We start from the raw sequence: 27318 nt of genomic DNA, 5'->3' as shown, positions 1-27318 counted from the left end.
TACACCCTTGAAGTTAGTGTGTTCTTTTAAATTCTTCCTGGGTAGTTACCTAGACAGTTGTACTATTATTAAGTAAAGGCTTTTGTTCTTAATAGGTGATTTAGCCTTAATTGTTATGAAACACTGGACAGTTTCACTTTATCAAATTCTTCGGTAGTTAGAGCCAACAGCTTTGAACCACCTATTGAGTGGGGTTATTTCTTTATACCTAAATCACTTGAAGTGTGTTATTGAATGTTATAATTGAATATTGGGCTATTCAGAATTCTTTGCAAAATACTGAAATCCAAGTACGTATTTAAAAAGTTTATTTCAAGGGTATAAATAGTTTCAGACAATTATTTCCCTATTTATATTTATAAATTTTATCTAGAACTCAGCTATCTTATGCTATGTATCACTTCTTTCCTTAATGGGAACATGACATTACAGTAATATACTTCTATTTTCTAATTTGGAATCATGTTTTATTTGTTTGTCCCATCAAACTTTATCTACTGATGGTGCCCCAAAAAAGAAATAATCAAAAGCAAATACCTAAGAATGTTAGCAACTGACTGCTTTACTTTGTGTTGATAAATATCTTTCTAATTACCAGAAATCATTAGTCATTTAACTACATGATCTTTCAATAGAGAGATGATGAATAGAAGATTTGGGGTTGTTAACCATGAAAGAAAACTGGTTAAAAACTGTACAACAGAAATTAATACAAAATTGTAAATCTGCTGTACTTTAATAAAAAAATTAAAAATAACATGGTTTTATTCAAGACAATCAAGGAAAAGGTGGACAAAAGAGATGAAAAGATGAAAAATTTCAACAGATTAAAAATAATCTAAACTAAAAATCTAAAAATATTTAAAAACAGATTCTGGTGAATATTTTAGAACTGAAAAATAATATATCTGGAATTAAGAACTCACTCGTTGGGTTTAATATAATATCAAATTAGGTACAAGAAGACAGGATTAGCGAACTAGAAGATGAAAATATCCCAACTTCTGATCAGATCAGCTTCCCAACACACCAAGGTTAGTTGTTATTCTTATCTGTACTTAGGCTAGTTCCCTCTCTCTTCCCCGTATCCTCAATCCACAGCTTCTCTTTTCCCAGCTGTCTTCTTTTCTACCTATTGTTTCAAGTCCCATTTCCACATATCCCTGTTGAAGACCTACATCCTTGATCTCAGTAGCAGACAAAATTAGGAAAATTTGAAAACTGGTTCATCAATAGGTGCTTAGCAGGCCAACATAGAACACTGCTAGTCATGCTACCTAAAGTGCACAGAAGTCCACTTTGGGTGATTGTCACCAAGTAAATTTAGCAACAAACAGAAGGGGAGTACCCAGTGATACAATCTGAGTCCCAGAGAAAGAATCTTATTTCCTAGGAAATTAAGAGTAGCAAAACAGACCCCTATTTCTAGAGAAATTGAAATTAAGAAAATGAGTTATGAAACCATGGAAAGAAGCAAAACCAGGGACTGATAGCTGTGGCATAGAGTTCGTGGCATGGCCTGTACACCCAGAGTAAGGCCATGGCTCAGTTCCTGGAACTGTGCTCGTGGTCAGAGTCGTTGCAGGAAAGCAGCAACACTAATGACCCCACGCCAGGTAAAGATCTCAAATTCTTGAATTTCTGCTACCTTGGAACTAAATTGTTCCCAGAATCTAGTGTAAGCAGATTCGGCTCTGAGAAATGGAGGGCTTTGAGGACAAGGAAACATATCAATCATTATACCACGTATCAGTGTATAATTGCTCTTTGGTTCGGATTTACAAAATTAAGTTAAATAAAACTTTGTTGTTTTCTCTTGGGGCTATATATACCACCATCAGGTAAATCTTAAATTTGGCTTTGTAGGCCTAAAGTTTGGGTTGTATTCTATTCCTTGGAAGGAGACATAGAATATTAAGGTGTTAATTTTATACTAAAATATGTAGGATATGTGTGCATTTGTGTATGTGGGTGCATATGTGCGTCCATTCCTAAGTTGCCTTAACCTGTTACCAAGCCCTTATCTAACTTAACCTCAATTTTATTCTTAAAATAGGTAGAAAACAAATTTTTATCTTCAACTGGATCTTGTTTCAATATTAAAAGCTTTTAGACTGTTTTGACTCAGTAATTGAATGTTGTGCCTCAGAACTTTGGTAACTAATAATATAACTGCTCTTGGATTGAAAGCTTTTCAGTTAACCTTCCTCCCTTTTGTTAAAAACTGCAGGTGCCTTTTCTGTGCCTGGGTCTTGCCTGCCCAGGGAACTTGAAGTCCTTGATCTTTATTTAGTCGTTCATTCACTCATACGTTCAGATAATATCTGAGCACTTACTCTACACCAGGTCAGAAACAAAATCACTTCCTACATTCCATTTACCACATTCCCTTTGGCAGTCTTTATTCCAATCAGAAGAATGTTTTTTAAGCAATTCACACAAATTTTCTCTTTCGACTTGGGGTTTGATTGATATATCAATCAAATAATGTAAGTTTGCTTGAACTATACTGTGATTACTTTTGGTGGTGTTAACAGCAGAAGTTAAAAGAAAAATACATACACAAAACAAGGTTTTCTTTCTTTTTTCCAGTTTTATTGAGATATAATAGACAAACCATACTATAAGTTTAAGGTGTGCAGCATAATGATTTGACTTACATACATCATTAAATGATTAATACGGTAAGTTTAGTGAAAAAAAAAAAAAGATTTTCTTTATGGTGACTTGATGGATGTCCAAGAATTTATTTTCCTCTTTTCTTCTTTAATTTCACTCAACATTTAAAACTTATTTTACATTCATTGTTTTAGGCTTCTATGTCTTTTTTTTTTTTCTTTGAATACTCTTGTAAGCAATGTCTGTATCTTTTAGTCTCTCTTTCTCATGGTTTGTAATAGTAACTACTTTTTTTAAGTCGGGATGTTTGAGGTATAATTTGTTCACTCCTCTAGGTAAATTCACCTTCTTAGTGTACAATTCTATGAGTTCTGCACAATGAGGTCGTACAGTGGCACCACAACATGTGGAACAGGTCCCTCGTGCTGCTGCCCTTCTCCCACCCGGCAGCCCACGATGTGCTTTCGGGCCCTGTTGTTTTGCCTTTTCCCGAATGACATAAGAATGGAATCATGTTGTATCCAGTTTTGGGGACTGACTTCTTTCATGTAGCAAAATACATCTGAGATTCATTCATGTTGTTGTTTGTTTGTTCCTTTTATTGCTAAATGTTATATAGCACTGTGTGGATTTACCAGTTTTTATCCATGCACCACTTGAAGCACATTTGGGCTGTCTCCAGCTTCTGACTCTTAGGAACAAAACCACTATAAACATGCATTTGGTAACTCATTTTTAAATGGGTACAGCTTAGAAATGAGACACAGATGACATAACTGTGAAAACAATCAAGTGAGAAAATACCAAAGATGTGGGCTCTCTGCTACTTTTGCATCCAGTTAACTGTGAACTTGGACAAATAATTTAACTCTCTGTGCTTACTTCTCTTGTAAAGTGTGCATGGTTTAGGACTTATTCTAGCTTTAAAATTACATGATACTTTGCTGTATAGGTAAAGTATTTACTTCTGTTTTAAGAGGAGAATTATATACCATCACATACATCTTTATAAAATTAAGTTGTATGAAACCAGTATAACTAATATTTAAAATAAGAAGTTGTCTTAGTCCAATCACAAATGACTTGAAAATAATATAATTTGTTTCATAAATTTTAAATGTCATTATAATCTTGAGCTTTTTATAAACTATGTAATCCAGTTGATTTTACTTTGGGAAAGTATTTTGATGGTAATATTCTTAAATAAAACATTTGGTAAATATTTCTTTCAAAATATTTTAGCATTTATTTATTTATTTGCTTGTTTTTAATTTAGATGGGTCTAGGGAAGACAATTCAAGCAATTGGCATCGCTTACTTCTATAAGGAAGAGTGGCCTCTTTTAATAGTGGTCCCTTCATCTCTGAGGTACCCTTGGACAGAAGAAATAGAGAAATGGATCCCAGAGCTAGGTCCAGAAGAAATCAATGTTGTTCAGAATAAAACTGATATTGGGTAAGAAGAACTTTTAATCTTTAAGAAAAAAAAAGCCTTCCAGTGTGTATGTAATATATACCAGCATTTGGAATGAAATAGCACATAATTTAGAATTAAGAGACTAATATGGAGAATTTTATTTTATATTTAAAAATATGAATTATTTATCTAAAACCAAACAGTATGTTTAGTGTCATCAGTTCCTTTATGGTATATTTTTAAAGTTATATGTAAAAAATATATATATATACACTTTAAAATTACTTGAATATGCCTACTTTATATATACCTTAAATATACTTTAAACTATTTTAGGGTATAAAAATAAATTTTACAATTTTTCAGTGATTAACTTGAAGCTCGTGAACTTCTGTTATCGACAACAATGGTAGGTTTTGCTTAGTTGTTAGTTAATGTGGAAGTTTTATGTAAAACAAAATTAATGTTAGCCAATTTTACTTTTTATTATATCAACTTATAATTTTAATATTTTCTACATTGAAAATATTTGCTTTGTGATAATTTGAAGTCCTTACTCTAAAAATCAATCACAGTATAGCTACTTCTTCTCATTTTGTTTTCTAGCCACTGGAGTAAACTGCATAAATTTGAATATTAATAATTTATTTCATGGAATTTCCAGGTGAAGCATGCAAATTATCATGTTCTTAGAAGTTCAAAGTTACCGATTTCTGAGCCTCAAATAAAAAGCAATGTATCCATTAGAAATAAATGTCTGTTAATACTTGGTTAGATTGTTTGTGTCTGGTATTCTACTATATTGTATTCTCTATGATTATTAACATAAAGAAATATAGAAATAAAGTTGGCCTTTATGAGTGTGGAAGGAGGAACCATATAAAATAGATGGCAACATTTTTCTTTCAACCTAAAACTCTAATTCAGTGAAATATGTCTTCATGTGCCCAGGGAAATTTAGACACTTTCCATGGTCAAGATAAAATGTAGACAATAATTATAAATAAATTTCCTCTCTTCTAATAAAACTACATAAACCTTAAGACTTAGGACTTTAGAGAATATAGAATTTATTAAGACCTCTATACCCATTTTCTGTTAGCTATCCCTTATTTAGAAGTTTACATGTAAGTATTCTTAAAATATTTCCCCTCTATCATTTTTTATGTGTTTAGGTCTTCTAATTTTTATTATTATTTTGGAAATATACTTTAGCAGTTAAATAGTGGCTAGTATTTTTATTTGAATAACACTTGGTATATGTTAGATAGCATTACAACCCCAGAGGATGACTTTTCTGCAGGATGTCAGCTAATGGCGGAAAACTTGCCCAGTGTCTTCCAGGAACTTAAAGAAACAGCTCTAGGTATATAGCAACATGTGACAACATGTATTACTGCAAATGCATATACCTCTTTTTGTCATACGCCTGTTATGCATGGACCGCCTGCTTGTCAAGACGTGACAGGATAATAGCTACAGTGACCTATGATGCCCTTGTCTTCTGTATATTCCTCTTAGTATATCTAAGTTAGTTAGTAGTATTAGCCCTATACTTTTCATCAGCAGACTTTCCTATCATTTGAGTGCAGTAGGAGATTCATTAAGTCTCTATATTAAATTCATTCAGGGCTTAAATGCAGTAATCCTTAAAAAAAATTAATTGTCATGTTGGTACTGGCCATTTAGGAGATCTGACTTTTCTGTTAAAGGGTAGAGAACTGCAGAAGATGACACCGTCCTGTGTTTTTCACTGGTGACATAGAAAATGCAAAAGTGACATGTTTTATTGTTAATGCATTTATTTATCTAATTATTTCATTCTGCAAACTCACTGGGAGCATAGCACTGTACATAACAGAGATGAATAAGACACATTCCTTACCCTCACCAGTCTTATGATATAATAAGAGAAATAAATACATAAGTGAATAATTTCATTATAGTATGATAAAGAATATTATAGATGTATGAATTATAGAGATAGTTTAAAAGATCAGAGATGACTTTAGCTTAGTGTATTTCTAGGTGAGGTTGTACCCTCCTCCTCTCTTCCTCAAACCTTATTGCCCCAGGGCAAGGACCATTTTTGTTGTCCCTGTGATAGGGACTCCACTGGCCTTTAATGGGAGGGTTCAGGAATGTGAAATACACTGCAGTACACTGGACAGCCGTGCAGTACTAAGTGTCATCCTGCTCAAAATTGCATTAGCACTTGAGTTGAAAAACACTGCTATCCTCTTTGTGGGAAGGCTTCATTGTATAGTCAACTAATATTTGCGTATCTACTTTTTATGTATGATCCTAGATGCATGGAAACAAACATTCTTAGAAAGTAATGTTCTTATCCTAGTAAAATGTCAAAATATTCCAAAAACCATTTAACCAGAAATTTGCTTTTGGTTAACCAAATTTTAAATTTTGAATTCTGATTTATCATATTTGAAGATGGCAGAATCTTAAGAGATACTACGTTTTAGCAGTAGTTCCATCTCTTCTTTTTCCTCCTTTATTCTCCTTTGTATTTCTTCCCAAAGAGTTATATTGTTTTTAGTAAATTGGTTATTAAGATATATTTAAAGTACATGGATTTTCTTTTCTAGGAGAATATCGACCAGCAAAGTGACAGTTCTGGGTTATGGCCTTTTAACCACAGACGCGGGGACTTTGATAGATGCTCTGAATGATCAGAACTTCAGAGTAGTTATTGTGGATGAATCTCACTACATGAAGTCCAGAAATGCAGCTCGCAGCAGGATTTTATTGCCACTAGTACAGAAAGCCAAACGAGCCATTCTTCTTACAGGAACCCCAGCTCTGGGAAGGCCTGAAGAGGTATCAACATCCTTATACTTTGGGCTTTAAACAAAGAACTGAATCCATCACTGTTTTTGTAAATTTTTAATTTTAAATTTGATGCCCCAAATGCCATTAGAACACATTGGGAATTTCTAGACAGCTGTTTATGATTAAATATATCTTTTGCCCTGACTGTATCTATTCACGTGTAAGCCTTAGCCATGCTTATAGTTATATATAAAAAATAGCTTTTACCTTTATTAAGAGATTTTCATATTTAATACACATTTGTAATATTCTTCACATTTGTGTTCTTATGGTTCTTCTGTGGTCTTAATTTTCATTTATCCAGTCTATTTTATATTATATTTTACAGCTCCCTAGGGTTGGGGTTGAATCTCCTTTGTATCTTTTGTACTACATTACATAACTTCTCTCTGTTCCTCTTTCACTTCAAAATCCACGTTTGGGGAGGTAGAGAGAAAACAGAAGTTCTACGCAGACCAGAAGAGATATCTACTTTGAATGGAAGAATAAGGCATTTATTTGATACCCTATTTAGCTTTTACAATTCTAAGAGGCAGTTGGGGTATGGAGTGATTAAAAAGCTGGGAAGGAAAAATGAAGGATGAAACACTATAGAGGTCAGTATAACCTAGGGAAGCCCTGTCTATTAAGGAGCACTCGGTCATAGAAAAATACACAGGCTTGTTGCTTGGTAGGGTTGTTGTGAGAATTAGAAGAAATATTGCTTTGAAAGTGCAGTGTCCTGTGCCTGGCACACAGTAAACGTTCAACTAAGTGTGTCCATTGTTGTTACTGATTATTAAGCCAGGCCTGAATGATAGCTATTGCAAGCATCTCTGCTGGTATTACCAAGGGTCTGCTTTTGAACGCCACCCTGGAATTCTTCTGAAATACACAGAACAGTGCATAGCCAATGATGATAAAATTCTCCATTTTACCTTTTATATTTTTTGCTCTTGAATACCTACTGGAAGTGGGAGAGTAGACCCCAAGTAATTTACTTATGTTCTAAAATTATGACACTGAATAATGGGATTTATTATGTCCTTATGAAAAATGTATAAGATGTATCATTTAAGAAGGAAAGTATATAAAATATATGTATATTTTAAAAGATAATAGAAAAATGAATACTCAGTTATTGATTATCTAGCATAAGAAATGGAATACTGGCAGTACAATAGTGGCCCTTGTGTGCCATGTGATTACATGCCAGTACCTTCACTCCTCACCCAGGATACCACTATTCAAAGCAAGGGTACATCCTGGTTTTGTGAATCATGATGATTATACAATTGGGGATGTTGAGACTCTTTAAGAAAAAAAATATAAAATTACAAACTCTAAATTAGGAGTTCTGAAACTGGGGTGAGTCCTCTAAGTTTGTTTCTCTTTTTCAAGATTATTTTGGCTATTCTGGGTCCCTTGAATTTCCATATGAATTTTTTGTAGAACTTGGCAATTTTTGCAGAGAATCTAGCTTAGATTTTCATAAGTATTGTGTTGAATCTGTAGATCACTTTGGAGTGTATTGCCATGTTAACAATATTGTCTAGAAATCTATGAACATGGGAGATCTTTCAATTTAGTTGAGTTTTTAATTAAATTTAACTCTCCAACAGTGCTTTGAAGTTTTAACAGTATAAGTCTTATGCTTCTTTTGTGAAGTATTTTATTCTTTTGATACTGTTGTCAATAGAATTTTCTTAATTTTATTTGTGAAATGTTTATTACAAGTACATAGAAGTACAATCATTTTTGTGCATTGATCTTGTATCCTGCTAGCTTGCTGAACTCATTTATTAGTTATAATAATTTTTAGTGGGTTCCTTAGGATTTTCCATATACACGATCATGTCATTTCCAAATAGAGATGGTTTTACTTCTTTCTTTCCAATCTGGATGTCTTTTATTTAATTTTCTTACATAAATAGCCAATTCTTGCCCTGGCTAGAACTTCCAGTACAGTTTTGAATGGAAATGGCAGTTGTGGGCATCTTTTTTGTTCCTAATCTTGTGTCTATATTCATACAAGATATTGATCTGTAGTTTTTTTTGTTATATCTTGGTTCAGTTTCTTATTATATCTTGGTATTGAAGTAGTACTGACCTCAGAGAATGAGATGGGAAGTGTTCCCTCCTATTCTGTTTTTTTGGAAGGGTTTGCAAAACATTGATATTACTTATTTTTTATTAAAAATTATTATTTTTTAAAAAATTAATTAAAAATAATTAATTATTAATTAATTAAAGAATTAAAAAATATTTGGTGAATTTGATGATGATTTCTGGGCCTAAGCTTTTCTTTGTGGGCAGATTTTAGATTAACAATTAGATAATTCATTTTCTTCACTGAGTAAATACCTATTCAGATTGTCTGTTTCCTTTTCAGTCAGTTTTGATACTTTGTGTCTTTTTAGGAAGTTGTCCATTTCATTGATGTTATCTAATATATTGGCATCCAGTTTTCATGGAATTCCTTATAATTCTTTGTATTTCTGTGAGGTTTATAGTGATGTCCTCTTTTATTTCTGGTTTTAGTAATTTGAGTCTTATCTTGTCAGTCTAGCTAAAATTTTATCAACTTTGTTAATCTCTGTAAGAGCCAATTATTGGTTTCATTGATTTTTTTTTTTGTATTGCTTTCCATTTTATTTAAATTCTAATCTTTATTGTGTTACTTCTTCTGTTTGTTTTGGGTATAATTTGCTCTTCCTTTCCCAGTGTCTTAAGGTGAAAATTTAGATTATTAATTTGAGAACTTTCTTCTTTTTTTAATATAGATATATACCAATATAAATTTTTCGCTAAACACTGCTTTCACAACATCTCATTTTTGGTATGTTGTCTCCTCAGTTTCATTTATTGCAAAGTCTTTCCTAATCTCTAATTTCCCTTGTGGTTTCTTTGTTGGAACAGTTGGTTATTTAGAAGTATGTTGTCATATAAAAAGGATGTAAAGCAACAAAGCCACGGTGGAGGACACTTTGGCCATTCCTTAATAAGTTAAAAATCAAATTACTGTAATACCTAGCAGTTTCCTTCCTAGGTATATACCCAGGAGAATTGAAAACATATGTTCACAAAAACTATATCCAGGTGTTCATAGTGCCATTATTCATGATATCCAAAAAGTAGGAAAAAGTGTCCGTAACTGCTGAGTGGATCAACAAAATGCAGCCATAAAAAGGAGTGAAGTGCTGATTCACTCTACAGCATGGGTGAGCCTTGAAGACATTATGCTGAGTGAAAGGAGCCAGACACAAAGACTACGTATTTTATGATTCTATTTTTATGAAGTGTCCAAAATAGGCAAATTCATAGAGCTAGGAAATAGATTAGTGGTTGCCAAGCCTGGGAGAGAGGGAGAATGGGATTAGTAATGGGTATAGATTTTTTTTTTGAGTCATAAAAATGTTCCAGAATTAGATAGTAGTGATCAAAACACAACTTTGTGAATCTCCTAACAGGCACTGATTTGTACACTTTAAAAGTCAGAACAATAAAATCGGAATATGAATTTGTATCTCAAGCAGTTATTTTTAAAAAAAATATTAAAATAACAGACACTACTATGTACAGCCTATTAAAGTTATAAAAATGGAAAGATTTCATGATACAGTTGATGAAAGCATAAATTGGGACCATTGTTTTTTACAGTGCAGAATGGTAACATCTATCAGATTTTGAAAAGCATATACCTTAAATCCACCTGTTTCATTTCTAAAAATGTACCCTATAAACCCATCTAATACAAATGCATATAGGGGGATGGATGGATGGATGGATAGACAAACAGATGATTGATAGATGTAGATGCCAATGCATATATATATCCCTACACCCACGTATATTTATATATGTGTACTCATACATGTAGACTTAACAAAGTTATTAATTTTTAATAACTGCATGAAAGCTAGAAACAGCCTGTATGTCCACTATCAGAAGACTGTTTAAATCTTTTACACTGTATCTACGTAATAATCTTTTACAGTGTAGCTACATAATAATAAGCTACATAATAACAATGTTTTATTATTTTAGTAGATTGCTTATGTGATTTTTAAAACTAAATAAAATTAGACATACATGTGCTTTAATGATGTCTAAGATACGTTTTGGGGGACAAAATTCCAGTTGTGTATGTGTAGTATGATCCTTTCCTGTGAATAAAAGAGAATAAGTACATAAGCTTATGTAGACATACAAAGTATATAAATGTATATTGAAGAAAAGGTTAGCAGTTATTCCTGAAGAATAGGATGGCAAGGATGGGTGGATGGAGGGGAACGAGGAGCCTTGAGGGAAAAGGTAGATTTTCTTTTTCACTTTTTACTATTTCATTAAGTGGATTCATCACAGTAATAATAGTTTACTAGAAAATAGTATAACATGTTGAAGACACTTGTGTTGTTTCAGCTTTTCATGCAGATTGAAGCTCTCTTTCCACAAAAGTTTGGAGCATGGACCGACTACGCCAAAAGATACTGTAATGCACATATCAGGTATGACAAACTATTTTCTGTAAGTTTTAACCCTCTCATATTACCATGAACATTAAACTTCATTAGTTAGCCTTTGTCCTGGTGTTCTTCAAACTTGTGGTAGCTCTAGAATATTTTCAAGTAAAATCTTGTGTGGATGACGCATATGTAAAAAAGGAGTCAATAATGGAAGTTTTTCTTTATTTTTTACCTTCCAAACATTTCATTTTTGAAATTATTTAATTGTATTGATACATGTGCATATTATGAAAAAGTGAAAAGTAAGTACCCATCCCACCTTTGTCTCACAGTCAGCCATCTCCCTTCCCAAGTAACCAGTGTTGGCGGTTTCTCGTGTATCCTTCTAGAGATACTCTATGCATGAAAAAGCACATATGATTATGTATGTATAACATTATTTTATTTCTACATAAACTATTTGCTGTCTCCACCTACAACTTGCATTATCAGTTACTAGAAGAACGTTGCCATTCTTTTTACATGTTCCATGTATTCCACTGTACAGACGCACTGTAATTTACTTATGTAGTCTACTATTAATAGACATTTGTTTGTGGTATATAGCTGATGCATACAATGCAGCAATGAATATCTTTGCAGGTGTTGAGAAGTAATATATTACAGTGGCAAAGAGCATGCAAAACTAGAGCTAGACCCCTTGTGTTTTATATTCCTATTCAGTACTTCCCAGGTGTTTCATTTTAGAACAGTAACTTTATCTCCCTGTACCTTAATTTCTTTAGCCCTATAAACAGAGAATAATTATTCCTGCTTCAGAGAGTTATTATGAGACTTACATTAGCTGATATTTATAAAGGACTTGAGCAATGACTGGTACATAGTGAGCACTCAATAATTATTAGCTATTTTAATATTTTGTGTCATGCACATGGAAATAAATCTGTAAGATAAATTTATTAGAAGTGGAATTGCTGGTACAAAGGACATATGCATTTTTATATTTTATAAACATTTGCAAATTATTCATATACCAATAGAAAACATATACCAATTTATATTCCCACAGCAGTAAGATTTTTCCCCACACCTTGACAACATATTTAAATAGAAATTATTTTATCTTGCCAATGTGATCTGGTAGTAATTTTAATACACGTTTGTCTTATGTTGTTAAAGGCAGTCAAGCATTTTTTCATACATGTAACTCACGTGTACTTCTTTCCTGTCAGTTGTCTATGTTCTTTGCTCTTCATTCTACTAAACTTACTAGCTTTTTTTCTTATTGACATATGGGAAATCTTTGTATATTATAGAAGTCAGCTCTTTACTTGTGATATAAGTCCCTCACTCTTTGTCTTTCTGAAATCACCCCTTATGGTTATTGTATTCTGATGCTTTTTAAAAGGCCCTAGAGCACAGGGGTAGACAGAGAATCCTTCCAGATTGTTTGTATATCGGCAGTTTAACAGTGATCCCCAAAATCAGGCAAGATAGCACACCCCCCCCAAAAAACAAGGACCTTTTTCTATTTAAGACTATACATACAGAAATATTCAATATTAGTATAAACCAGAAACTCATTAAAAGGCCTATTAACCATATGCAAGTGGAATTTATATGAGGAATGCAGCCATAGATTAATATTGGGAAGTCCATCAATATAATTAGCCATGTTAATAATGAAAAGGAAAAGCTACATTTCATTTTTTCCATTTATGCTGAGATGTAATTTGATAAAATTCAGCATTCACCCTTTGTTACAGTTTTTAATAATCTTAAGGTATGCATGTGTGTTACTTATGTACGGGTGGCAGTTGTCTGTGTTCTTTGCCCTTCACTCTACTAAACTTACTGGCTTTTTATCTTACTGATTTACTGGAAATCTTCATATATTACAGAAGTCAGCTCTTCATCTGTGATATGAGCCCCTCACCTTTTTTCTCTCTGTGTGAAGTAATCCCATATGGTAAACATACATATGCATACCTCTCAAGGCATTTTCTTCTAGATTCCATTTCAAAAGTTTTGTGTTATTCCTTTACTTCTTTACCTTGAAAGCACTATGGTTCCATAGACACTGATTTAGATCGAGGCACTTCCTGGCATTTTAAGTTAGTCTGTGGAATGTTAAATTTTTTTCCCCAGAATGTTTGATTCTATAAAGTTGTCATTTTCACACTATAATGTTACAGAAACCAAATTATGGTTAGTTCTTCAGTTTTAGATCCTTATTTTATATTTGAAATGTCATGACTATATTAAAAATAAAGTTAAATGAAGCTTGAGCAAAAATGTAACTTTGCCTTTGTAAAGTTTATTCCATACATAAGTGATAGGAGACAGAAGTGGACATGATGGGAAACAGAATGTGAATGTGATTTAGAGATGAGAAGTCTAGGTATAGGTAACTACCTACCAGGTTTGGTTTGAGAGGCACAGAGAGTATTACTTATTCAGAGCATCCCAGATCCAAAGTCCCTTACATCATTCACTCTCCTGGGTTATATTTAGAGGAAGCTATAAATGCAGATATGATTTGGAGAAGACAGCCCATTGAGTTGTCAACCATTAGCACATTAGAGCTAGAAAAGCTTTGCAGTCACACAGTCCCCGCCTCTGTCGTTTTACAGGCAAGGTTAAATGGCTTGCCCTGTATCTGACTTCCTCTTATATATATTTTTTCACTTTTCCTGGCAGTAAAGAAGATTTAGGGAATGGCAACTTTGATAAATATTCTTTTACATAGAAAAAAAGGACAAATAGGTAATCCAGCCAGGATTGGCTGCTGGCATCCTCTTAGCAGCAGCCCCTCCCTTGATGTCATGCTTAAAGGTTAGGAATGTGTTCATAGTAATTTGCCAAATTTTCTGAACTTTCTTTACAGTTGATATTTTGTGCCAGTTTTACCTCTTAGGAGAAACAATTATCTAAATTGTTATGAGAGGGAGAATGTTGAGTGATAGTACATTTTAAAGGTATTTATAGTCATTCCCCAAAAGTGTTAGTTAATAGGTCATGTCAGCTTCAAGAAATGTCTTTTATGGAACTGCAGTATGCTTTGTCCTTAGCACTGTTGCATTTAACGTTCTCATCTATAGCTAAATAGAGGTCAGGTCTATTCCATTTGCAAATGGCTCAAATCTGAGAGAAATAGTTAACATACTGAATGGCAGAGATAAGTTTGAAAAATAATTTGATAAAAATTCTGCACTTTATGCTTAGAAAGTCTGCTTTGTATGGAAGGGATTTGAGAAATCCTCACCTATTATCAGTAGTTCAGTTTAGTTTAAAAAGACTTCTGTTTTGAATAACCCTAGGCTAAATTAAAGTCAAGTGTCTATCATAAGTGATAAAAAATTAAGTAATATTAGGACACATTAATGAAACTGGCATCCAGAGTAAGTGATGCTTCTGCTTCACTCATTGATTAGCCTGCATCTGGAGTTTAACTTTGAATTAATCCATTCATTCAAAAAATATAGGGAGATGGGTATAGCTCAGTGGTAGAGTGTGTGCTTAGCATGCACAAGGTCCTAGGTTCAATCCCCAGTGCCTCCATTAAAATTAATGAATTAATTAATTAAAATTTTAAAATAAAACGTTGAAAAATATATTTATAAGGTACCTGCTATCTGCTATTGCCTGTGCTAGATATCAAGCATGGATTACAGAGAACAAGACTGAAGTATAGAGAACAAGGCCCCAGCCTTCATTGAGTTTTCGAGTCAAATATTCACCAGATAATTATAGTTGTGGTGAATGTCATAAAAGGGAGGTGAAGGACGTTATGGCAGAGTTTAGTAGACTGAAATAATTAAGTCACTATAATCAAGAGGACCAAGAGGCATCCTGTGAGGAAGTGATATTGATTTGCATCCCAGGATGAGGAATTTTACTTAGTAAGGCTCAGAGCAAGAGAGATTGCTATGCCTTTGAGGAACTAAAAGAAGTCCAGTTCAGCTGAATATTCTTGAGCTAATTGAAGAGAGAGTCTCAAGACAAGATGGAGTTAGGCAGGGGTCATGTTATACAGGGTCTTGTGCTTCACCGTAATAGCAATAAGAAGGCACTGGAGGGTGTTTTGTGTTATTTTTTTGGTTATCAGTGTTGCAGGCTTTTTTTTTTCAAACTACTCTGAAGTATGCTTGAGAAAATTTACCATTTTAACCATTCTTAAGATTAGAGTTCAGTGATACTGAGTACATTCACATTGTTCTGCAACCGTCACCACCATCCGCCTCCAGAACTTTAATGAGCACTGAAACGCTTCCCATTACATTCCCAGTATTATAAACAATTTCCCATTCCCATTCCCCTTTCCCCCCAACTCTAGACCCTGCATTGTGGGATTTTAAAGCATGGAATACATGCATGATTAAATTTACAAGTTTCATTTGTTATTTTTTAAGACAACATTTACACATGACTCAAAATTCTAATCCTATAGAAGCTCATATAATTTCAAAAAAATCACTTTCACCTCAGTTTCCCTTCTTTAGGCAACTATATGTAGTTTTTAATCTTTGCACAGAAATTGTGTATATTTGCAAGCACATTCTTGTTTTTAACTAGTTATTATAAATATCCACGTTATTTTGTACTTTCCTTGTTTGTCCTTTTTTGTACACATAAATACCTTCCGCCTTTTTCTTAATGGCTTTATGGTATTATTGAGAATATCCATAGTTTCTGGATTGGCAAAAAGTTGAGGGGGTCTGCATACTTTTATGTTCTCTAGAAAATGGGAATGACAGTTATGTGTTCAGAGAAATGGATAAGTTGAGGGTTAAACGTTTGGTGAATGTTGACATGGTATGAAATTTTGCTGAACAGGGGAATGAGAGAATGAAATTAGTGTGGTAGAATCAGTACAGCCCTGGATAACTATCTGAGAGCAGCAATTCTAGATTTGTAGTGGAACCAGTCTTCTCTAAGGTTTGATTGCTCCAGCAGCATGAGCGGAAGCTTGGAAAAGGCTTATAGTTGGACCCATCAAAGATTTTTTTCCCACCAGCGAGCAATGCATGGACTATGGGACAAAGGAAATTATACCGTACTGATAAAAACAAAGCTAATGTAGGAACTGAGAAATCAAAGCAAGGTTAGGAAGGATGTGAAGACAGGAAAGATCTTGTGGATATGGTGAAAGCTGACTGAAAGGTCCTGATGAAATAGTAAAGATACAGTGGGTATAAATGAACAAGTGGGCTGGAAGGATGGGGGTCCTAGAGAGTGGAATGTCTGAATTTACTAGGAGGAACTTTTTCAGGATGGATTATAGCTGTGGGAGGGATTTTAGAAGGTCATTGGAGACATGGAATACAAGGAACTGAAAGAGAACTAGAAGTTATATTTTAAGAAGCATATTAACAAATGAAAACATAGCTGAGAAAGGGTTACCAGAGTAATGAGGGGATTTCATATTCAGCTCTACAAATGCCTAATATTACTGATGGCCTACTATATTTAAGACATTATTTCAGAGCTGCCGGCAACACAGAGATGAGTGAGACATAGTGCTTGGTCTTAAGAAGCCGATAGGAATTTGAATAAGAGAAGACCTAGGAGGAACAAGTCTTTAAATATTTAAAGATCTGTCATGTTTTAAAGGAATTAGACTTTTGTCTTCGTGGTGTCAGAGGGTAAAAATATTATCAAGGAATGAAATTTAATAGGAAGGTGGATTTTGGCTTAATATAAGAAATAAAATATGCATAGTTATTTATGTATAAAGGACAGTTAAGCAATAAAAATATGTAACACTCTACAATAAAAATGGGACAGAAAAACACTGTAATTTAACACTACTACCAAGTAAATTGTTTTCATTTTTCTTTATTTCTACCCGTCGGTCTAATAACTTTGACAGAGCCTACCTGCGATGCTATCATCTGCTACTCTCATTTAGCATCACTTGCCCCATGCTTCAACATTGTCTTTGCAAGTTGTTTTACTTTCTTTATTTTTACTAATTTAAAGATAGTTTATTGCTCTTGGGAAAATAATTCATACTTATGTTGACAAATCAAAGAGAAATGAGTTTTTACATAGGTAAAAATCAGCTGAACTCTCACTGCCCAGAGGTAACCAATACTAATGTGTTTTGGTAACTTTCCCTCTAGATAGCTTCTCTGCTTAGATCCGTAATGATAAGTAGATAGGTAAGTAGAGAGAGAGAAAATTTTATACAAATAGGCTATGTTATACATACTTCTTCTATAATATGCATTTTCCACTGAACACAACTTTTAGGATATCTTTCTATATCAGTAACTAAAACATATCATTTTTATTAGCTTCATGGTATTACATTTTATATATGATGCTGTGCCATGTATTTTAGATGTGTTATCTTTAATTCTTTTAACAATCCTACAAGGTTAATGAAATTATGGCCATTTTATAGATAAGTAAACTGAGATTTGGAAAGATTAAGTAACTTGTCCAAGTCACGAAACTAAAAAGTCAAAGACAGTAATGTAAACACCCTTACCACCACTTTTCTTCTGTTCTCTTGCAAATATTTGACTTATTTGGTAATTTAGTGTCTGTGTTTATAGGATTGATTAAATAGAATAAATGGACTAAATAAATTAATATTTAATAAATCAAGTAATTGTTCCTTTCTTAGTCAATTTTTTAAGTTTAATTATTAACTTTTATTCCACCATTTGGTTTTCTATATAGCCATTACTATTTTTTTTTCTTTTTTAATTGAAAGATATGTCAACTACTAAAAGGTCATACAAGCACATAAAATAATCTTTTTTTTTTTTTTTTTAAGTTTCCTGGATGCCTCCCCTCCCATAGCCTTCTGTTCTGCTCTGGTCTGTACTGGTTTTTCTCCAGGCATGGTGCAGAGCTGTCACTTTGAATTTTCTTTTGCCTCTCCTGGATTCCATACCTTTGTTTCTTATTTTCTTGTCTTCTTTTTTAATATTCTATTGTGGAAAAAATTCAGTATATACAAAAGTAGGCAGAATAAAATAATACACCCTCTATGTACTCTTTACGAGCATCAACTTAACTCATGCCCAGTCTTGTTTTCACTGTTCTCCCATTTACCTCTACCACCCCATATTATTTTGAAGCAAAGCCTAGACATCACGTTTTATCCATATACTACTTCAGTATATACATCTAGGGAGTAAGGACCCTTTTTTAAAAAAAACAGGTAATTATACCATTATCATGCTTAAAAGAGATTAAAATTAATAATCTCTTAATAACATTAAAAGTTCAGTCAATGTTTAAATTTCCAGTTATCTCATAAATATCATAGTTTTACAGTTCTTTAAAAGTTTTTTTTCCCAATTGTTTGTTTGAGTTAGTACTCAAATAAGGCTCACACATTACAAATGATAGATCTCTCCCTTAATTCTCTTAATCTCCGGGTTTCTCCTCTATTGCCTTGTTTTTATTTAGTTATTTTTAATTTGTTGACGAAACTAAATTCTTACTGTAATCTGGACTTTGTTGCTGCATCTCCATGGTGTTGTTTAACATGTTCCTCTGTTCTCTATATTTCTATATAATTGGTAATTCGATGTACAGACTTCAATTATTTTTTAGCAGTTCTATTTTATAGGGATGTTGTGTTCTTCCATTAGAAGGCCCATGATAAGTAAGGCCTCTCTTTTTGGGATGTTAGTGGCTGTTAACATTCAGTACATGATTTATTAAATCATTAGACATTGCAAAATGTTAATATTCTAACACTCTTCATTTATTAGTTGATATAACTCTCTTAAGAAAAACCTCCCCTACTCCTCTATTTGGACACTCAGTGGTTAAGTTTATTTAGAAAAGGAAAGGTAAATGCTTAACTTTTCCTTTTTATTTACGAATTTTCAAAATAATAAGTTGCTTTGCTAGCATTTTCTAATGGTGTCTAATGAGGGTATTTATTTTTGAAATTAGTAGATTTAAGTCCTTTAACTTTGTTCTTTTTTAAGATTGGTTTGGCTATTCTGTGTCCCTTGCATTTTCATCTAAATTTTAAGATCAGCTTGTTGATTCCTGCAAAGATGGGATTTTGACAGAGTTTGCATAGAATCTGTAGATCTGTTTGGGGAGTTTTGCCATTTTAATAATATTAAGTCTTCCAGTCTATGAACAGAGATTTGTTTCCAGTTATTTAATTTTTTAATTGCTTTCTTCAGTGTTATGTAGTTTTTGGTATATTATTCTTAACATTTATTTTATCTTGTTTTTCTATCAAGACTGTTGATGAGGTTAAAGAAATTAACTTCCAATTCTAGTCTGCTGAGTGCTTGGGAGTTTCTGACTCGTGTTTTTTCAGTCCATTTCAGTTACCATCTTTCTTGATGGTCAGATTGTCCCACCTTTGACAAAAGGGACCATCTTCAACATGGTGCTTTAGAGAACCCTAAGACTTTGGTTGCTTTCTTGCTGTCTGATATGACAGGATGTTGCAGGGTGATCTTGTACATTTTTTCCTTGGTTCCTCTTAGCATATTTCCTGGTTTTCTGAACACATATTCCTCAATGGCTTCCTAAGAAAAGTTCATAGGAAGTACATTTTTTGAATCCTGATATGTCCGCTTGTAGTTAGTCTCTTGTTTGATACATTGGCTGGGTATAGATTTTTGTGTTGGAAATCATTTTTCCTCAGGATTTTGAAGTCATTTCTCTATTGTCTCCATTGCCATTCATAATCATAATACCCTTCTGACTTTTGATCCTTTGCATGTTTTATGTACATTTGTCTTTCCCCCTATCCTGGAAACTTGTGAGATTGTCCTCTATCCCTGTTATTCTTTGATTTCATAAAAATGTGTTTGGGTTTGTGTCCTTTTTATTCAAATGATGGGCACAAACTAATCCCTTTTACTCTCAAAAGTTGAGTTCTTATGTGTGGGAAGTATTCATTATTAACCTTTTCTTTCCTTTTCCTTGAGTGTTTCTTTCTTGAACTACTTTTTTTTTTTTATGTTTTGGTCCTTAAGTTTCTTATTTTTATTTTTTGTTTTACTTTTTGGGAGCTTTCCTCCCTTACCCCACATTTTTCTGTTGAATTTTTCTTTTAGCTGAGGAAAACAGCTAAAATGTTATAAATTATTAACCATCCTTTCTCAATCTTTATACCCTCTGTATTCACATAGCCTTCTATTTTTGGATGCTTGTTGTTGCTGGGTTGTTTTTTTTTTAAATACTATTTTGTTTTACTTTTTATTTTTAACTTTCGTTTGCTGCATTATATGTTTACTGTGAATTTTTTTTTTTTTTGTAGTGTTTTGGTCTCTGGTTCACATTAGAGGCTTCCCTCAGTGTCTTTTGATCCTTGAATGGCCATTCATATTTTAAACTGAAGAGGTAGAAAGCTCATTAGAAGAGCTTTTTGACTAGAAAAGGATGGGCTTTTCATTGGGAAATCCTCGGATATTATTTGTGGAGGTCATCTTTCTGTGACGTTTTAAATTTTTTAAAGAAAAACGAATTGTCCATTCTTCTGTTGTGAGTGTCTTGGAGGTTTAAACCTGGCTACCATGTGTTTGGCATGAACAAGGGAGGGAGATTATTGTTCTCCATGCTTACTAAGCAGACTCTTAACTCAATCTCTGGTTTCCGTATGGCATCTATCCTCACCTTCTACTGTTCTTGGTTTCCCTATATTTAAACTTTGGTTCAGTTTCTCTTGTAGAATAAAACTATGGTCTCATGCAGGAGGGATGGTAACATGGTAGCATGAAATGGGGAGAAAGGGCACTTACAATTCTTATACAGATCTTCAACCAATGTCCCTATTTTTAGCTACCATGTTGCACTCACCTCCACCTCCTAAAGTACCTGAGGTTTAACTCCTGAAATGGACTAGGGTTTTGTGGACACCTCTCCTTAGGTCCTTGATATTCAGCTTTTTCCATTGTGTTAGCTTCTTCACTTTTTATTCCTGCTTCTAGAAATATGTTCACATTCTTTGCTCCTGTTTCCTTTTCATTCTCTTTGTCCTGGTGGCTTAATGCATTTTTATTTTTTGTGCTCATTTTCATTGAGGATAAATATTTATGTTGATTTCACCATGTTTTAACTAGGATATCTCTTCTACTTACTTCCCCTTTTCCAAAAATTGGTTGAAATCCTCATTTCCTGGGGTTTTTTTTTCTCTCTCTCATTCTCTTTGTTCTTATTTTTTTAATAGCTTTTTAATTTCTTTCCTTTCATGTTAGAAGAATTTTCATAGGAATAAGTTATAAATATGATTAATTTGCCATGTTTAACTTCATGTCCCTTTTCAAAATTTAGTTTGCTTTAGCTTTTGCTTGCTAAAGAATTGCTATTCTCAAGAACTGTAGGGTATATTCATTAGTCAGTTGATCCATTTGTTCATTAATTCATAAGCTGCTTATTACACATCAGGCGCCATGCAAAGTGCTACTAGGAATACAAGGATGAATAGGACATAATCTTTGCCAGAAGGAGCTTATACTTCAGGTATTTACAATTCTAATCCCAGGTTTGCATGGTGCTGCTAAGTTACATTATAACTTTGGGTTATTTCATGAAATAATATATTCATAATTTCTGGTAGATTTTTAACTTGCTTCCAAATGTATCAAAGTAGCCAGAAAAATAGTTCTTGGATTCATATGTTTTGCTTACCTCTGTAATCCCAGAAGTACTTTGTTTAGCTGTACTAAACAGTTTGCCCCAGTTTTTTCAGCTGCTTTTGGTCCTGACCACAGTTATTTGATTATTCAAATACATCTTCAGTTTCACTCTACTTAAGAAACGTAAAACATTACTTTTACCCATGTGAATTTCTTCTACACATTTGAGCTTCTTTTCGCTGAATTGCTTCCTAGTGTTTCAGAATCTGCTGTTTAACAGAGCTCAAGGAGCTTTGCTAACAGGAGATGAGTGCATTCTTGAGAAGCCATCTGTCTCACGCACATGGTTCAGCTGCATCTGAACTCCTGTACTCCCTTAACTGATACAGCTGCCTTTTATTTTTCCTGCAGTTTCAAGTTTAGTGCACTCAGGTGTCTAGTTATACTGGTAAGCATAGGTCTGAGCAGCATACTTGATACTTGAACACTGACTGTACTTTCCAAAATTATTGATCTCCAAAGTCAGTTCACTAAATTTTAAACATTTCCAAAACAAACTGTCTGACTGCACTGAAGAAATTAAGTTCTTTTTCCTCGAGCATTTACCATATCTTTCATTGTATCAACTGACTATGGTTAGGCTGCAAAAAAAATCACAGTTTTATAATTCCTTTTTTCTGCAGCTTGATTCCTTTGTAATGTACATCTGCTCTTTTTTTGTAGATATATATATATATATATGTGTGTATATATATATATATATATTTACTGAAGTATAGTCACTTTACAATGTGGACAGCATAATGCTTCAGTCATACATGAACATACATATATTCATTTTCATATTTTTTCATTATAGTTTACTACAAGGTATTGAATATAGTTTCCTATGCTATACAGTAGAAACTTGTTGTTTATCTATTTTATATATAGTAGTTAGTATCTGCAAATCTTGAACTCCCAAGTTATCCCTTCCCATCCCCCTCCCCCCTGTAACTATAAGTTTGTTTTCTATATGAGTCTGTTTCTGTTTTGTAAATAAGTTTTTTTTTGATTCCACATATAAGTGATATCATATGGTATTTTTCTTTTTCTTTCCGGCTTACTTCACTTAGAATGACAATCTCCAGGTCCATCTATGTTGCTGTAAGTGGCATTGTTTCATTCTTTTTATGGCTGAATAGTATTCCATTTTATAAATATGCCACAGCTTCTTTGTCCAGTCATTTGTCAGTGGACATTTAGGTTGTTTCCATGTCTTGGCTATTGTAAATAGTGCTACTATGAACATTGTGTTTCATGTATCTTTTTGAATTAGAGTTCCCTCCAGATAGATGCCCAGGAGTGGGATTGCTGGATCATATGCTAAGTCTATTTTTAATTTTTTGAGAAATCTCCATACTGTTTTCCATAATGGCTGCACCAAACTACGTTCCCACCAGCAGTGTATGTAGGAAGGTTCCCTTTTCTTGACACCTTCTCCAGCATTTATCGTTTGTGGATTTTTGAATGATGGCCATTCTGACTGGTTGTGAGGTGATACCTCATTGTAGTTTTGATTTGCATTTCTGTGATAATTAGCAATACCAAGCATTTTTTGTGCCTGTTGACCACCTGTATGTCTTCATTAGAGAATTGCTTGTTTAGGTCTTCTGCCCATTTTTGGATTGGGTTTTTTGTTTTTTTTGTTGTTAAGTTATATGAGCTGTTTATATATTTTGGAAGTTAAACTTTTGTCAATCACATTTGCAAATATTTTCTCCCATTCCACAGATTGTTTTGTTTTGCTTATGATTTCCTTTGCTGTGCAAAAGCTCCAAGGTCTTGAAGAGATACTTGTATGCATGTTCATAGCAGCATTATTCATAGTAAGTTAAACAAGGAAGCAACAGGTGTCCATCAGTGGGTGAATAGATAAGAAAAATGTGGTTTGTACATCCATTGGAATATTATTCCATCTTTAAAAAAAAAGGGAAATTCGGACATATGCTATAGCACGGATGAACCTTGAGGACTTTGTGCTACGTGCAGTTAACCAGTCTCCAACAGACAAGCTCTGTATGGTTCCATTTATGTGATGTATTTAGAATAGTCAAAGTCATAGAGACAAAAAGTAAAATAGTGGTTGCCAGGGGCAGATAGGAGGGAATATGAAATTATTTAGTGGGTATAGATTTTGGTTTTACAAGATGAAGGGAGTTATGGAGATGAACAGTGGTGATGGTTATACAGGTAGCTATATTGAGTGTATTTAATGTCATTGAAATGTACACTTAGAAATGGTTAAGATGGTAAATTTTATGTTATATGTATTTACCACAATTTTAAAAAATGAAAAAAAATCCATTAAAAATGGATTGTAAACTTGAATATAAAACCTGAAACTATAAAACCTGTCAAAGGAGATAAAGAAGAAACTCACTGTTAGCTTGGGTGAGGCAAACATTTTTTATATAAGACACAAAAACATAAACTGTAAAAGACAAAAGTGATGAATTCTGCTTCATAAAAATTGAAAAGATCTCTTCCAAAAGCCCTCGTAAGAAAATGAGTGGCCAAGCCACAGGCTAGGAGAAAATATTTGTAAAACACATATTTGATAAAGAAATATATAAATTCATATATATATACAAATATATAAAATGTTAAAGTACACAGAAGGAATTTATAAAAAGCATATATCAAACCTCTCAAAACTCAATAATAAAACAAACAGAAACAAACATTTTAACAGTTGAAAGAGTTGGAGACCTCACCAAAAGGATAAGGTGAGGTCAAATAAGCACCTGAAAAGATGCTCAACATCATTAGTCATTAGAGAAGTGCTAGTTAAAACCACAGTGGAATACCAGCATACGCGCGTGAGAACAGGTAGACTTTTTACAGACTGGCAGTACCAAATGATGGCAGTGATGCTGAACAACTGGAACTCACATACTCTACTGGTGGGAATGCACAATGGCATAGGAACTTTGGGGAGAAGTATGGCAATTTCTTATAAAGCTAAACATACACTTACCGTACAACCCAGCAATCCCATTTTGGGTATTTAGTCAAGATAAGTGAAAACATATGTTTACTCAAAAATGTGTATGCGAATGTTTATAGCAATTTTATTTATACTCACTTAAAACTTGAAGCAATCCAGATGTCCTTCAGCTGGTGAATGCACAAAAAAAATCATGAAATATCCATACAGTAGAATATGTTAGTCAGCAGTAGAAAGGAATGAACTACTGATACACCCAGCAGCAGAAATTAATTTCAAATGCAATGTGCTAAGTGAAAGAAATCAGACCTAAAAGGCTTCATACTGTGTCATTCTGTATGTATACCATTCTGGAGTGTGCAGAACTGTGTAGGAGCAGAAAATAGATCAGTGTTTCCCAGGAGCTGGCAGTGGAAGAAAGAGACTGCTCCAAAAGGACACAAGGGAGCTTAATTTAAAAAAAGAAAAGTCAGAGGTTACTTTTCAAAGTCCAAAGTTAACTCTGTGTGTGTACATGTGTGACTGTATGTGTGTGTGGTTGTTGTTGAACACAGATAAACATGTGTGTTCTTGGCTGTAAATTTCCTATTTGATTATTGTAAGCTAATATAAGTGCCTGTTGAGAAATTCCTTTTTAATTGTACTCAGTCAAAAAGGAAAATAAAAAGAAATTTATGTTTATTCTTTTTTCGGAAAGGAGAAATGAATTTTTACTTACATTGTAAATCTGAGTGAGAAAATGGCTTTATTAATTCCAAAGGAAGTTTTCAAGGTTCATGTTTCACAGTTTCTCTAAAGACATTTGAAAGTCTGTTGTTGTTAATTTTAGGTTGTTAGGAATTCTCCTTTATGTTTAAATATTTAATTCTACCCTAAACCATACTGCTGCTACTTTGTCTTAAAAAAGATGTTTTTCTTATTCATTTCTACCTTTCTTCTTCTTTCATGTTTACAACTTACTTCTTTGCTGTTGTACTTACAGACTTGTTTTGTAATTTTCTTTCCTTGCCACAAAACTAATGAACCTTGAATTTCAGAATCCCTCACTTACCTAGGTCCACTTCAGGGCTCTGGGAGAGAATTTGGCAATTCTCACCATTTTGTGTTCCTGTCAAATTTATACAAGTAGGCTACTTTTAATAGACTGAAAGATCTCTCTTCAGTCCATTGTTGTTTTATATATATATTTATATGTATATATATGTATATATACACATACCACATACATGTATATATGTATTTAATTGTGTTGTGGAGTTTGGTGTTAGCAAGCATTTTACAGATCAGGCTGAGAGAAAAATGTATTGGCAGTTCATTTAGTTTGAGTTTAGTGGGCTGTTTATGAAGTCCTCGGTAGTTTCCACTTTTAGGTATTTTTAGGTAACAGCTAGCCATCCCATTGTAGGAATGGTTTCCAGGAATACTCCTAGAGCAAGGTCGGCAGTTGTACTGCAGCATGAATTTGTCCTCTGGAACCTGTGCTGGACAGATGTGAGTAGTGGAGAAGAAGCAAGGTTGAAATGTGTAGAGCCAGAGGATTAATCTGTAAATAATTCTTCCAGCTCTTACTTCATGCATGGCATAAACTTGTAAATCAACTTCAGCTGCTTTACAATGTTGTGTTAGTTTCTGGTGTACCACATAGTGATTCAGTTAAATATTTTTCATTATAGATTATTATAAGCTGTTGAATACAGTTCCCTGTGCTATACAATAGGACCTTACTGTTTATCTATTCTGTATATAGTAGTCTGTATCTGCTAATCACAAACTCCTAATTCATCCCTCCCCCAACCCCTTTTCCTTTGGTAACCATAAGTTTGTTTTCTATGCCTGTGACTCTTTTTCTGTTCTGTAAGTAAGTTCATTTATATCATTTTTTAGATTCCACATGTGAATGATATCATATATTTGTCTTTCTCTGTCTAGTTTACTTCACTTAGTATGGTCATCTCTAGGTCCATCTGTGTTGCTGCAAATGGCATTATTTCATTCTTTTTATAGCTAAATAGTATTTCATTGTATAAATACACCCCAATTTCTTTGTCTAGTCATCTGTCAACAGACATTTAGGTTGCTTCCATGTCTCAGCTGTTGTAAATAGTGCTGCTGTGACCATTAGGGTGCATGTATCTTTTTGAATTAAAGTTTCCTATGGATATATGCCCAGGAGTGGGATTGCTAGGTCATATGGTAAGTCGATTTTTAGTTTTTTAAGGAATCTCCATTCTGCTTTCCATGGTTGCTGCAGCAAACTACATTCCCACCAGCAGTGCAGGAGGATTTCCTTTTCTCAACAGCCTCTCCAGCATTTATTATTTGTGGACTTTTTAATGATGATCATTCTGACTGGTGTGAGGTGATTCCTCATTGTGATTTTGATTTGCATTTCTGTGATAAGTAGTGATACTGAGCATCTTTTCGTGTG

General features: G+C 33.5%; 1 protein-coding gene across 3 annotated transcripts in view; it reads left to right on the top strand.

The window, feature by feature from the left end:
• Window positions 1–27318, top strand: part of ZRANB3 (zinc finger RANBP2-type containing 3) — a 199843-nt gene that overhangs the window by 91633 nt on the left and 80892 nt on the right. For all 3 annotated transcript variants that reach the window (XM_072960898.1, XM_015243277.3, XM_072960900.1), the window contains exons 4-6: window positions 3896–4074; window positions 6639–6870; window positions 11284–11369. In XM_072960898.1, the coding sequence (XP_072816999.1) occupies window positions 3896–4074; window positions 6639–6870; window positions 11284–11369 (497 nt within the window). The remainder of the gene's footprint in view (window positions 1–3895; window positions 4075–6638; window positions 6871–11283; window positions 11370–27318) is intronic.

The sequence above is a fragment of the Vicugna pacos genome, chromosome 5 (genome assembly GCF_048564905.1).
Source record: "Vicugna pacos chromosome 5, VicPac4, whole genome shotgun sequence".
NCBI classification, from domain to species: Eukaryota; Metazoa; Chordata; class Mammalia; order Artiodactyla; family Camelidae; genus Vicugna; species Vicugna pacos.
Note: the sequence above shows the minus strand (reverse complement) of the source record. Positions and strands in the feature narration are given on the sequence as shown.